This window comes from Hyla sarda, chromosome 1 (assembly GCF_029499605.1).
Source record: "Hyla sarda isolate aHylSar1 chromosome 1, aHylSar1.hap1, whole genome shotgun sequence".
Taxonomy (NCBI): Eukaryota; Metazoa; Chordata; class Amphibia; order Anura; family Hylidae; genus Hyla; species Hyla sarda.
The window spans coordinates 601,606,502-601,619,889 of NC_079189.1; the positions used below are offsets into that span (position 1 = coordinate 601,606,502).

General features: G+C 43.5%; 1 protein-coding gene across 1 annotated transcript in view; it reads right to left on the reverse strand.

Moving 5' to 3' along the window:
* Positions 1-1,024: 1,024 nt before the first annotated feature.
* The window catches only part of LOC130293926 (zinc finger protein 182-like), a 33,567-nt gene continuing 21,203 nt past the window's right edge, over positions 1,025-13,388 (reverse strand). The window contains exons 5-9 of the mRNA XM_056543262.1: positions 11,267-11,288; positions 10,993-11,143; positions 10,842-10,909; positions 6,893-7,304; positions 1,025-3,721 (exon numbers count right to left, since the gene is read on the reverse strand). Coding sequence (XP_056399237.1) covers positions 2,475-3,721; positions 6,893-7,304; positions 10,842-10,909; positions 10,993-11,143; positions 11,267-11,288 — 1,900 coding nt within the window. The 3' untranslated portion in view covers positions 1,025-2,474. The remainder of the gene's footprint in view (positions 3,722-6,892; positions 7,305-10,841; positions 10,910-10,992; positions 11,144-11,266; positions 11,289-13,388) is intronic.

The window sequence follows — 13,388 nt, forward strand, 5'->3', positions numbered from 1 at the left end:
TCTGTTATACGGGTTCCGCTATACATGCTATTCTGTGTCGGCTCTGCTATACAGACTCTGTAGAACATATAGTGTCTGGAGTACACGTGCAAGGTTCACAGTTTCGACACACAAGAAGGTCCGATCACTCCTAGTTGAAGCCTTCTATACAGTTTGCTATTCTTAGAGTCTCATTGTATTCCACTGCTGACACGCCACTTTCCAACCATGATGTATAAGATTATAACCTGTATGGATGTGCCTGCAAATCACAGCTGCGGCAGATTACTATTTAAAATAGAAACTAACAGCATTCTCCTCCCCCCCCCCCCCCCGACATGTTTTGCTGAGTATCCTCAGGGGTAACATGACACTGGTTGTCACCAACATCGAGTTCTTTGGGAATTGTAATAAATGTTGTATTAAAGGGGTACTCCGCCCCTGGCATCTTATCCCCTATCCAAAGGAAAGGGGATAAGATGTTAGATCGCCGCGGTCCCGCTGCTGGGGACCCCGGGGATCGCCGCTGCGGCACCCCGCCATCATTACTGCACAAAGCGAGTTCGCTCTGTGCGTAATGACGGGTGATACAGGGGCCGGGTGACGTCATGGCTCCGCCCCTCATGACATCACGGCCCGTCCCCTTAATGCAAGTCTATGGCAGGGGGCGTGACGACCGCCACGCCCCCTCCCATTGACTTGTATTGACGGGGGCGGGCCGTGACGTCAGGAGGGGTGGAGCCGTGACATAACGATGCTCCGTCCCCTGTATTGCCCGTCATTACGTGCAGAGCGATCTCGCTCTGCGCAGTAATGATAGCGGGGTGCTGCAGCAGCGATCCCCGGGGTCCCCAGCAGCGGGACCGCGGCGTACTGACATCTTATCCCCTATCCTTTGGATAGGGGATAAGATGTCTAGGGACGGAGTACCCCTTTAAGAATAAAAAAAAATAAAAATAAAAAGGTATACAGTACTGAGCAAAAGTTTTGGGGCAAGTGTGGAAAAAAATACTGCAAAATAAAAATACTTAAAAAAATAGGGGTGTAAATAGTTTATTTTTCATCAATCGACAAAATGTAAAGTAAATGAACAGAAGAGAAACAAAAGGGTGTGACCCCCCTTTGACTTCAAAACAGCATCAATTTAAAAGATACCAGTATAATTCTACAATGAAATAATCATTTATTGTGGAACTATAAACTATTTTACATATCTCAACAATATCTATATGAATGTATCACACAAAACAATACGGCAAGTGCCTTTACTAGATATTAATAGTGGGGCTTGTCAGGGAATAAAAAAATGTATATATGACTTGTAGTAGTGTTAAAATAAAAAATGACATACTGACCTACCCTGATCCCCCAGCAGCTGCCTCTTTGACACTTCCAGTCCCCTCCTCTTCATCATTCATATGACAAGTCGTCTTAGCAGGATCTGCCTGCTCAGAAAATCGCCGGCGCCAATGATATGCTGGCCGCGCAGTTCAAACAACACTGAAACAACACTTCTCAGGAACGAAGAAGAAGCAGGGACAAGCGGTAACCTGAAATAGTGGAGGATCAGCAGCTGCAGGAATGGGGGTAGGTGAGTATGCCTTTTTTTTTAATTTATTTATTTTTAAACACGACTTTCAGCCATATCATTTAATTATTTTTATTCCCAAAACAACGAGTTTAAACAGAAGATAGCCAAAATATTTATTTACAATATAATTACCAATTAAACAGGTGTATGCATAAACTAAAAACACCATAGGTATAATAGTATAAGCCAAAGAGTAAAGCAAAATATATCGTAAAATGCAACATTATTGAATATTGAAAGCAGTAGTATGCATGTATATATACACATTTCCTTGGGGGGTTAGGCGACAGATACTCCAGAAATTTTAAGGGGTATTCCGGCCAAAGACATCTTATCCCCTATTTAAAGGATAGGGGATAAGATGTCTGATCGCAGGGGGCCCACCGCCGGGACCCCCCATGATCTCTGTGCAGCACCCAGCATGTTCTGTGCCGGGCTGCTGCTCCAGTCTCGGAAAGCTCCGAGTTTCCGGGACTGGAGACGTGACGTCACGCCACGCCCCCTCCATTCATGTCTATGGGAGGGGGCGTGACTGATGTCACGCCCCCTCCCATAGACATGAATGGAGGGGGTGTGGCGTGACATCACGTCTCCAGTGCTTATAACTTAGTGCCCCTTAGAGGACACGAATGGTTTTGCCAATTATTATATTGCGTAATCGGGCTTGTCATTGGAACATATGGACAAGAGAAACATCTTCCGCAGAGGTGTGAAGCTGTTGCTGACGTTTCTAGCCAAATTTTAGAAGAATTAATATTTGAAAGATATCGATGCACTAGCAATTCTTGTAATTCTTTTCCCCCTTACGGTACCCCCCTCCCCCCCCATACTTATCTCTGTTAGACACTTTAAAGGAGGTTAAACGGGCTTTTACAACTTTTGGTTCAAAGACTATTTGCATCTTTTATAAGACAGGCGTCTCCTCAGTGTGAGTTTCTTGATGCACAATGACCTCTGATTTCAGAGCAAAACATTTCCCACATTCTGGGCAGGCATATGGCTTCTCCCCTATGTGAGTTCTTTGATGTCGAACAAGATCTGCCTTTAGAGCGAAACATTTCCCACATTCTGGGCACGGAAACGGCTTCTCTCCTGTGTGAGTTTTCTGATGTCGAAGAAGACCGGATTTCCTAATAAAACAAGTCCCACACTCGGAACATGAAAACGGCTTCTCTCCCGTGTGAGTTATTTCATGTCGAAGGAGAATGGATTTTTGACTAAAATGTTTCTCACACACTGAACATGAGAACGGCTTCTCCCCTGTGTGGGTTCTTTGATGTTGAACAAGAATAGATTTTTGACTAAAATGTTTTCCACATACTGAACATGAAAATGGCTTCTCCCCTGTGTGAGTTCGTTGATGCTCTGCAAGATATGATTCCTTACTAAACGTTTTTCCACATTCTGGGCATGAAAATGGCTTCTCCCCTGTGTGAGTTCTCAGATGTGCAACAAGATAGGATTCTTGACTGAAATGTTTCCCACATTCTAGGCATGACAACGGCTTTACTCCTGTGTGAGTTCTCTGATGTAGAAGGAGGGATGATTTCTTAATAAAACATTTCCCACATTCTGAACATGAATACGGCCTCTCACCGGTGTGAAGTTTCTGGTGGTCAAGCATCGCGGATTTCTGAGTAAAACGTCTCCCACATTCTGAACATGAAAAGGGCTTCTCCCCCGTGTGAGTTCTCAGATGTGTAACAAGTTTTGACTTCACCACAAAAACTTTTCCACATTCCGTGCATAAATATGGCTTTTCTCCTCTGTGAACTTTCTGATGTAGAGCCAGCGTTGATTTCTGAGTAAAACATTTCCCACATTCTGAACACGAAAAAGGCTTCTCCCCCGAGTGGGTTCTCTGATGATCGACGAGATTTATTTTCAAAGAAAAACATTTCCCACATTCTGAACACGAATATGGCTTCTCCCCTGTGTGAATTCTCCGGTGTTTCACAAGATTTGACTTGTTACTAAAATATTTCCCACACTCTGTGCATAAAAGTTGCTTTGACAGTGTGGGACCTCTCTCGTGTTGAACAGGTGTTGATTTCCCGATGGAACGCTCTTCACATGTATCTTGTGCGATATCATCATCTGCTTTATAATCTGAAGATATAAGATTCTCCTCTGATCTCCTGGTACAAGAATCTGCCAAGGATAAGACAATTTATCATTTTTAAGTTATATTAACTATAAATATATGCAATTTTTGTCAGGTAAGTATTTTTATGCAACATCCCTTAGTGTAACATTATAAGTGCAGAAATTGGATTTATACCAGAATTTGACATTATAGAGCATCTTCACCCTCTGATCAGTGAAGGTTGGGTTCACACTTGCGAACCCCCGGACGGAAAACTTCCATCCGAAGCTTCCGAGCGTGGCCAGCGCCGTTGGCGCTGGCCACGCTCGGAAGCTCCGGGTGGAGTTTTCACACATAGACGGCATTGTCTGCGGCGCACGGATTCCGCCAGAACATTGAGAACGTTCAATGTTCTTCGCTGAATTATTATTATTATAATTTTTTTTAAATTGGGATTTTTTTGGTGCGAAATTTTGCCGCGTGAACACGTTCACCGAAAACCCATTCACCTGCATGCTAACCTTCATGCATCAGAATTCCTGTCCAACATTTCTAGTGTAAACGCGGCCTAAGTATCTAACATCTTTTTCCTCGTTGTGTATAGAGACACATTGGGGGAGATTTATCAAAACCTGTCCAGAGGGAAAGTTGCCCAGGTGCCCATAGCAACCAATCAGATCGCTTCTTTCATTTTTAACAAGGCCTCTGCAAAATGAAAGAAACAACCTGATTGGTTGCTATAGGCAACTAAGCAACTTTTCTTTTTTTGATAAATCTCCCCCCATGTTTCCTCCTCACCTCTATCATTCTATCCTTGTCAGCTGGCATTACCCTCTACCCTGGGTGATGATGGTGAAACCTTCTTTCCTCTAGACGTTGAGGATGCCCCCTTGTCATGGTTACCGGCCTAGATATAACTAGAAACTAGAAAGATCTCTGTACTGTCCATTCATATATATATACATTGTGATCAGATTGTCCCTAAGATTGCTTACTAGGGTGTGGGCAGAGGACAATACTATTACCTCATTATCTAACCTTATAATGATTGCAGGAACTGCTGACACTCCCTCCATATGAGGTCTAGCATTGTCTTGCATTAGGAGGAACCCAGGGCCAACCGCACCAGCATATGGTCTCACAAGGGGTCTGAGGATCTCATCTCAGTACCTAATGACAGTCAGGCTACCTCTGGCAAGCACATGGAGGGCTGTGCGGCCCCCCAAAGAAATGCCACCCCACACCATTACTGACCCACTGCCAGACTGTTCATGCTGGAGGATGTTGCAGGCAGCATAACATTCTCCACGGCGTCTCCAGACTCTGTCACATGTGTCCAGTGTGAACCTGCTTTCATCTATGAAGAGCACAGGGTGCCAGTGGTGAATTTGCCAATCTTGGTGTTCTCTGGCAAATGCCAAACGTCCTGCACGGTGTTGGACTGTGGACCCCCACCTGTGGACGTTGGGCCCTCATACCACCCTCATGGAGTCTGTTTCTGACCATATGAGTGGCCCTCCTATGGCCTCCTCCACATCTCCTGATGTACTGGCCTGTCTCCTGGTAGCATCTCCATGCTCCGGACACTACGCTAACAGACACAGCAAACCTTCTTGGCACAGCTCACATTGATGTGCCATCCTGGATGAGCTGCACTACGTGAGCCACTTGTGTGGGTTGTATACTCCGTCTCATGCTACCACTAGAGTGAAAGCACTGCCAGCATTCAAAAGTGACAAAAACATCAGCCAGGAAGCATAGGAACTGAGAAATGGTCTGTGGTCACCACCTGCAAAACCACTCCTTTATTGGGGGTGTCTTGCTAATTGCCTATAATTTCCACCTGTTGTCTGTTCCATTTGCACAACAGCATGTGACATTGATTGTCAATCAGTGTTGCTTCCTGAGTGGACAGTGGGATTTCACAGAAGTGTCATTGACTTGGAGTTATATTGTGTGGTTTAAGTGTTCCCTTTATTTGTTTTGAACAGTGTAGTTCATTATATCAAAGGAATCAGTGTACACATGTAACACAGCGCCACCTGCTGATATCAGTAAATTTCCTCCAATTAAACAAGTCTGCAGCTGTTGCTTATATTTCAACAAATCTTTTATTTTTTAATCTTCTATGTATAATACTTGCTTACGGTTCCTTAGTCCCAAAATGGGAAAAATACTTCATCAGTAGAGACATTAGTTGATGAAGATATAGGCCTCAGCATTCAGACATTGTGAGAAAATTACCAGCTTACTAGAGAACATGTTCATCAGATTCAAGATGGAGGATACAGAAAAGTCTGTCATACCCACAGAAAGTGGTTAAAGGGGTACTCCACTGGAAAACATTTTTTTTTAGATCAACTGGTGCCAGAAAGTTAAACAGATTTGCTCTATTTATTTTTTTTAATTTTTTTAAATCAACTGGTGCTAGAAAGATTTGTACATTACTTCTATTAAAAAATCTTAATCCTTCCAGTACTTATCAGCTGCTGTAAGATCCACAGGAAGTTCTTTTCTTTTTAAATTTCCTTTCTGTCTGACCACAGTGCTCTCTGCTGACACCTCTGTCCATGTCAGGAACTGTCCAGAGCAGGTTAGGTTTTCTATGGAGATGTGCTCCTACTCTGGACAGAGGTGTCAGCAGAGAGCACTGTGGTCAGACAGAAAGGAAATTCAAAAAGAAAGGAACTTCCTGCGGATCATGCAGCAGCTGATAAGTACTGGAAGGATTACGATTTTTTAATAGAAGTAATGTACAAATCTTTCTAGCACCAGTTGATTTAAAAAAATTAAAAAAAATAAAAAGGTTTTCCAGTGGAATACCCCTTTAAGCATATCAGAGGAATCAGTGTACAGTGTAACAGTTACACAGCGCCACCTGCTGACTTCAATATATTTCCTCCATAATTTAATTGGAGCCTGCACCTGTTGCTCATATTTCAACAAATCTTTTTAATCTTTCACTGAAAGCAGATGATGAAGCAATAGGCCTCATTCACATTGGTGTATTTCATGTCCATTTTCCAGCTGTATTTTTCATACATATTATAAGCACAATGCATGTGTATAAGGATGTCAATTTCTTTCTATATTTCATTTATATTTAGGCTGCATGGGGAAATACACAGCAGAAATAAATAGTGACAGAACAGCCGTACACTTATTTAATGATTTTTTTTGTCACTGACTAAATATAAATTGGTTACTTTTCTCTGCATTTAGTTAATACTGCTCACCTGAAAGGTTACCTGTAGGAATGTCCTCCTTATACTGCTCATCACTGCTCACATCTGTCTCTTTTTCTTCTTGTTTTACCTTGCCTGTAGTATTAACATAGCTCAGATCTTTCCTTGTAGGAATGTCCTCCTTATACTGCTCACTACCGCTCAAATCTGTCTCTTCTTTTACTATAATGTTAATACCATTAATAAAGGTTAGAGCCTTCCCTGTAAAAATGTCCTCCTTATACTGCTCATCATCGATCACATCTGTCTCTTCTTTTATCCTTATGTCTGTAGAATTTATATTCAGATCTTTTCCTGTAGGAATGTCCTCCTTATACTGCTCATCACCGCTCACATCTGGCTCTTCTTTTACTATTATGTTTATACCACTAATACAGGTCAGATCTTCACCCTGATTCATTATCTGTGGAAGAGATATTGTAAAAGTTATCAGACAGTAGAAGTCATTTTAAGTAACATTTCAGGATAAGCTGTCGTGTGTGCGTCCATAAGGAGTAGCACTAATTCTGGCCATAATATAACTTGCCATTATTCACCTGATTTTTCATGTTGTCACTAATCTGATGGGTGCCGCCTATCCGCTATGATGTTTCCCATACACTGCACACACAGACACAAGAATCCTGTACTTCTGTCTTTTTATAGTACACTCTAAGGAGCAGCAGTGGCATGAAGGACATTATAGAGCAGTAGCGAGCAGTCTAAGCTGTGAATCAGGCCTTGAGGTAAATTCGATGGGTCTGGACCCACTGTGCTACCCAACTAGAGTTTGTACTTTTGACTCCACTACAGGAGCAGTGTCAAGTTCAGGCAGCAAAGTGGCAGCAGGAAGTCCAGCAGCTAAATCATAGCAATTTGGGTCATGTACAGGAGGGTCAACGTAGCACATATGGTTTAGGAAAACAGGCACAGATCAGAAACAACACACCTTTGCTATGGTAAAATAACACTATAGCTCAGGCAGTGATCAACAGGCGAAGCTGCCTTAGGTAGGTAATGGAGGGTACGAATAGGTTGATGACATAGTAGAAACACACGCACGAACCCTTTAACCCCTTAAGGATGCAGGGCGTACATGTACACCCTGTGCCTTCTTCCCTTCTATGACGCAGGCTCAGGAGCTGAGCCCAAGTCATAGTGGAGTGTCTAATGCAGGACATCACTGATCGCGGTAATGCCTGGCATAAACCCTTTAGACACTGCAATCAAAAGTTGATTGCGGCATCTAAAAGTTAAAAAAACACTCCTGGCAGCTAAGCTGAGCTGATCAGGACCATCGCAGTGAAATCGTGATGTCCTGATCAGCTGAGAGGACAGCGAGAGGGCCCTTACCTGTCTCCTCGCCGTCCGATCAGTGGCTCGATGCTCGAGGAGGCCTCAACAGGCAGGAGGAATCGAGCACAGATAACACTGTTCAACACTATGCTATAACATAACACTGAACAGTATATGCAATCTAAGGATTGCATGGAATAGTCCTGGATAAATAATAGTGAAAAAAAAAATGTATAAAAAAAAAAAATCTTAAACAATGTATTATAACCCCTTCTTAAAAAACGTTTGAATCTCCCCCTTTTTCCACTTAAAAAACATATGTAAATAAAAATAAACAAATGTTGGAACGGCGCGTGTACGCATCCGAACTATAAAAATATAATGTTAATTAAACCAGCACGGTCCGTGGTGTAAACGTAAAGAAATTTCAAAGTCCGGAATTGTGTTTTTTGGTCACTCTAGATACACAAAAAAAAAAACTCACACATCCCTGTATACGGAAAAATAAATAAAAAAAATAAAAAAGTTATAGGGGTCAGTAGATGACATTTTTAAACATACAAATTTTCATACAAAAAGTTTTAATTTTTTTTTAAAACAAGTAAAACAAATCAAACCTAAATAAGTTAGGTATCATTTTAAAGGACAAGTTTCTAAAAAAAAACGTATCCACTATCCGAAGGTAGAAAAAAATAATAAAAATAAAGGCAGGGGGTAGTTTATAATGATGGGGCAGTGAACTGGGAGAATTATAACATTTAAAGGGGTTATCCAGGAAAAAAACAGTTTTTTATATATCAACTGGCTCCAGAAAGTTAAACAGATATATAAATTACTTCTATTAAAAAATCTAAATCCTTTCAGTACTTATGAGCTTCTGAAGTTAAGGTTGTTCTTTTCTGTCTAAGTGCTCTCTGATGACACGTGTCTCGGGAACCGCCCAGTTTAGAAGCAAATCCCCATAGCAAACCTCTTCTAAACTGGGCGGTTCCCGAGACACGTGTCATCAGAGATTACTTAGACAGAAAAGAACAACCTTAACTTCAGAAGCTCATAAGTACTGAAAGGATTAAGATTTTTTAATAGAAGTAATTTACAAATCTGAATTTGAGTAGAATACAGACATAGCGCACATCTACAATCTTGTATAATGATCTGGTTGCTTCTCAGCACAATATCAAAAACTAACAGGTTGTTAGTATACATTTTTGATCAAAAAGTACAAGCCCACTCGCCACGTCAAGGCCACCTATTCAGAGTGGGTCCCTACTCTTTTTTTAACATGTGCTGCACTCTTCCCCACCCCCTCAGCCCAAACCTATATAGGTGGTAATTAGCCACACTAGGGCCATTTCACTCCTAGCAGCCTCCCAGTCTGACTGGGAGAGCAGGGTAAGTGAGCCATTACACCTTGTTCACACTGATGTGGTGCGGGGCGGCGTCTGTTGCTGCCGTGGCGCTGTGTCTGCGGGCGGGTGCGGCCTATAGACTGGTTTGAGAGGCATTGGGGCCGCTCTGCCAGTGGGTCGCTCCCCCCCGTGGGCACCTGTGTCGCGGCGGTGGTGGTCGCCGCCCGGTGCTACGCCATTTTATGCTAGGGATGTTAGGGACCCACTCTGAATAGGTGGCCTTGACGTGGCGAGTGGGCTTGTACTTTTTGATCAAAAATGTATAATAACAACCTGTTAGTTTTTGATATTGTGCTGAGAAGCAATCAGATCATTATACAAGATTGTAGATGTGCGCTATGTCTGTATTCTACTCGAATTCATATTGTTAATTTACAAATCTGTTTAACTTCCTGGAGCCAGTTGATATATATAAAAAAGTTTTTTTCCTGGATAACCCCTTTAACCCCTTCCCGCTATAGAACGTATGCATACGTCCAAGCATCCGACAAGTTAGTTCGCGCAATTGGACGTATGCATACGTCTCAGCGATCTCCGGCACTGCCGCGGGCAGCACAGGAGATCGGCGACGGGACCCGGCGGTACGATCGCGGGTCGCTGTTGGTTGCTATGGCAGCAGGAGGTCAGATCATGACCTCCTGTCTGCCTGCTATGGAAGCCTGTGAGATCCAGCCAGAGGCTGGATCGCAGAGACTGTAGTGTGTGCAGCAGATCAGATTATACTGTGCTGCAGAAAAAATGTATTGCAGCATAGTATAACCTGTAAAAAAGTGTAAACAATAAAATAAAAAGTTTTTCAATAGAAAAAAAAATATTGTGGACTTGTGGAATGAGAAAGGTGGAGATGACAGGATAAAGGGGTACTCTGCTGCTCTGTGTTTGGAACAAACTGTTCCGAACGCTGGAGCTGGGAGCTCGTGATGTCATAGCCCCGCGCATCATGACATCAAGTCCCGCCCCCTCAATGCAAGTCGATGGGAGGGGGCGTGACATCCGTCACGCCCCCTCCCATAGACTTGCATTGAGGGGGCGTGACGTGACATCATGAGGGGGCGGGGCTATGACATCACGAGCTCCCAGCTCCAGCATTCGGAACAGTTTGTTCCAAACGCTGAGCAGCAGAGTACCCCTTTATCCTGTCATCTCCACCTTTCTCATTCCACAAGTATAAAGCATATAATACTGTAGGATAAAACAAGACTGAACACAAGAGCTTCACAGCCCTTCTACAGATCATAGGGAATATCTCCATCTACCTGATCCTGATCCTGTGGAAGAAGAGGACGGGGACACCTCTCTGCTGCTGTTCTCTTACTGGATCTGACTGTAGGGAACACATACAGAGACTGAATTCATTCTTTACATACAAATAATGAGAGGACGTGTGTATATAGTCATGTCTATTACCTGCTGATGTGAGGGGCTGCTGATCCTCCATCATCACCTGATCCTTGTACTGATCCTTGTGTCCTTCTACATACTCCCACTCCTCCATGGAGAAATAGACCGCCACGTCCTGACACCTTATAGGAACCTGGAGAGACCTCAGCACTGTTCTCTATATAAGGAATGTTACTTTATATTAGTTACATCCATTGGGACACAGACAGGCAGGTTAGTGAGATTAGGAAAGTACAGAAAATACCACAAAAAATCCAGAATAACCAACGTTTCAGCAAACCGGGGAATTCTTCACGGCAGATCTGTGGAAAATAATAACGCATATGTCAAGAACACTAAGCAGAAAAGGATCAAAATTAATAAAACAAATTAGACTGGGATTTATTAAAATATTATATTAATTCTAGAGATGAGCGAACTTACAGTAAATTCGATTCGTCACGAACTTCTCGGCTCGGCAGTTGATGACTTATCCTGCATAAATTAGTTCAGCTTTCCGGTGCTCCGGTGGGCTGGAAAAGGTGTAATTTATGCAGGAAAAGACAGCTACCGCCGAGCCGAGAAGTTCGTGACGAATCGAATTTACTGTAAATTCGCTCATCTCTAATTAATTCATAGCCGGTGACTCTCAGCTGCTATCAGCAGCCGACACTCCCCGTTTATAAGGGACATCATGGAGTTGCGCTTATGTCTGTCGTTTAACCCTACAAAGTAGAAACGACAGGTGCACGAAGGTTCAGGGTCTGAAAGGCAGAATATCCCGGCATGTATGGAGTTAATGCTGCCAACACCAGTGCGATTCCGGTCTCAGCAGCTGCGGCGGGACCCCGGCTATGATTGACAGCGGGATCTCGCTGATCTCCTGCGGCGCATGACGCCGTGCATGATTTCACTATGACGTATGTATACATCCAGTTGCGCTACAGTGTCCGCAGCTGGGGGGGGGGGGGGGGGGGGGGAATGCATACGTCCTGGGGCAGGAAGGGGTTAAAATGTGTGAATGAAAAAAGAAAAAATATTTGGGGGGGGGGGGGGGATTTAAAATCAACTGATTCCAGAAAGTTAAACAAATTTGTAAATTACTTTTATTAGAAAATCTTAATCCTTCCAGTACTTATCAGCTGCTGTATACTACAGAGGAAGTTTAGCCGTTCCTTTCTGTCTGACCACAGTGCTCCCTGCTGACACCTCTGTCCATGTCAGGAACTGTCCAGAGAAGGAGCAAATCCCCCATAGCAAACCTCTGCTTCTCCGGAAAGTTCCTGACATGGACAGAGGTGTCAGCAGGGGGCACTGTGGTCAGACAGAAAATAAATTCAAAAAGAAAAGAACTTCCTGTGGAGCATACAGCAGCTGATAAGTACTGGAAGAATTAGGATTTTTTTAACAGAAGTAATTTACAAATCTGTTTAATTTACTGGCACCAGTTGATTTGGAAAAGAAAAAAAAAATGTTTTCCATCGGAGTTCCCCTTTAAGGAAACAGAGACAATATCTCCTGAGTAACCTTATAAGTGTATTGGGCGTCTAGTGAGGCTGGAAGGAGAACGCAGCGAGACTGAACACATCTTCAAATGCAGTATGTGCAGAATATTGTACGTGTGAATACACCCTAAGGGTAAGTAACGTGCCGCATATTGCTGCATATTTTCCTACATTGAAGTCAATGAGTATCATGGTCAGCTGTGTATATGGCGCACGTCACTTACCCTCAAAGTATAAACAACACTAAATATCATTCAAAACTCCCCAACAATAAACTTCTCTAGAATAATCTCCAGTCCTCCAGTATACTATCCCTCCGGTATTTTATATCCCCCCCCCCCACAGTCCTCCGGTATTTTATATTCCCCCCCCCCCCCACAGTCCTCCGGTATTTTATATTTCCCCCCCCCCCCCCACAGTCCTCCGGTATTATATATCCCCCCCACAGTCCTCCGGTATTATATATCCCCCCCCACAGTCCTCCGGTATTATATATCCCCCCCACAGTCCTCCGGTATTATATATCCCCCCCACAGTCCTCCGGTATTTTATATCCCCCCCACAGTCCTCCGGTATTATATATCCCCCCCACAGTCCTCCGGTATTATATATCCCCCCCCACAGTCCTCCGGTATTATATATCCCCCCCACAGTCCTCCGGTATTATATATCCCCCCCACAGTCCTCCGGTATTTTATATCCCCCCCACAGTCCCTCCGGTATTATATTCCCCCCACAGTCCTCCGGTATTATATTCCCCCCAAGTCCTCCGGTATTAGATCCCCCAGTCCTCCGGTATTAGATCCCCCGGTCCTCCGGTATTAGATCCCCCGGTATTAGATCCCCCGGTATTAGATCCCCGGTCCTCCGGTATTAGATCCCCCCGGTATTAGATCCCCGGTCCTCCGGTATTAGATC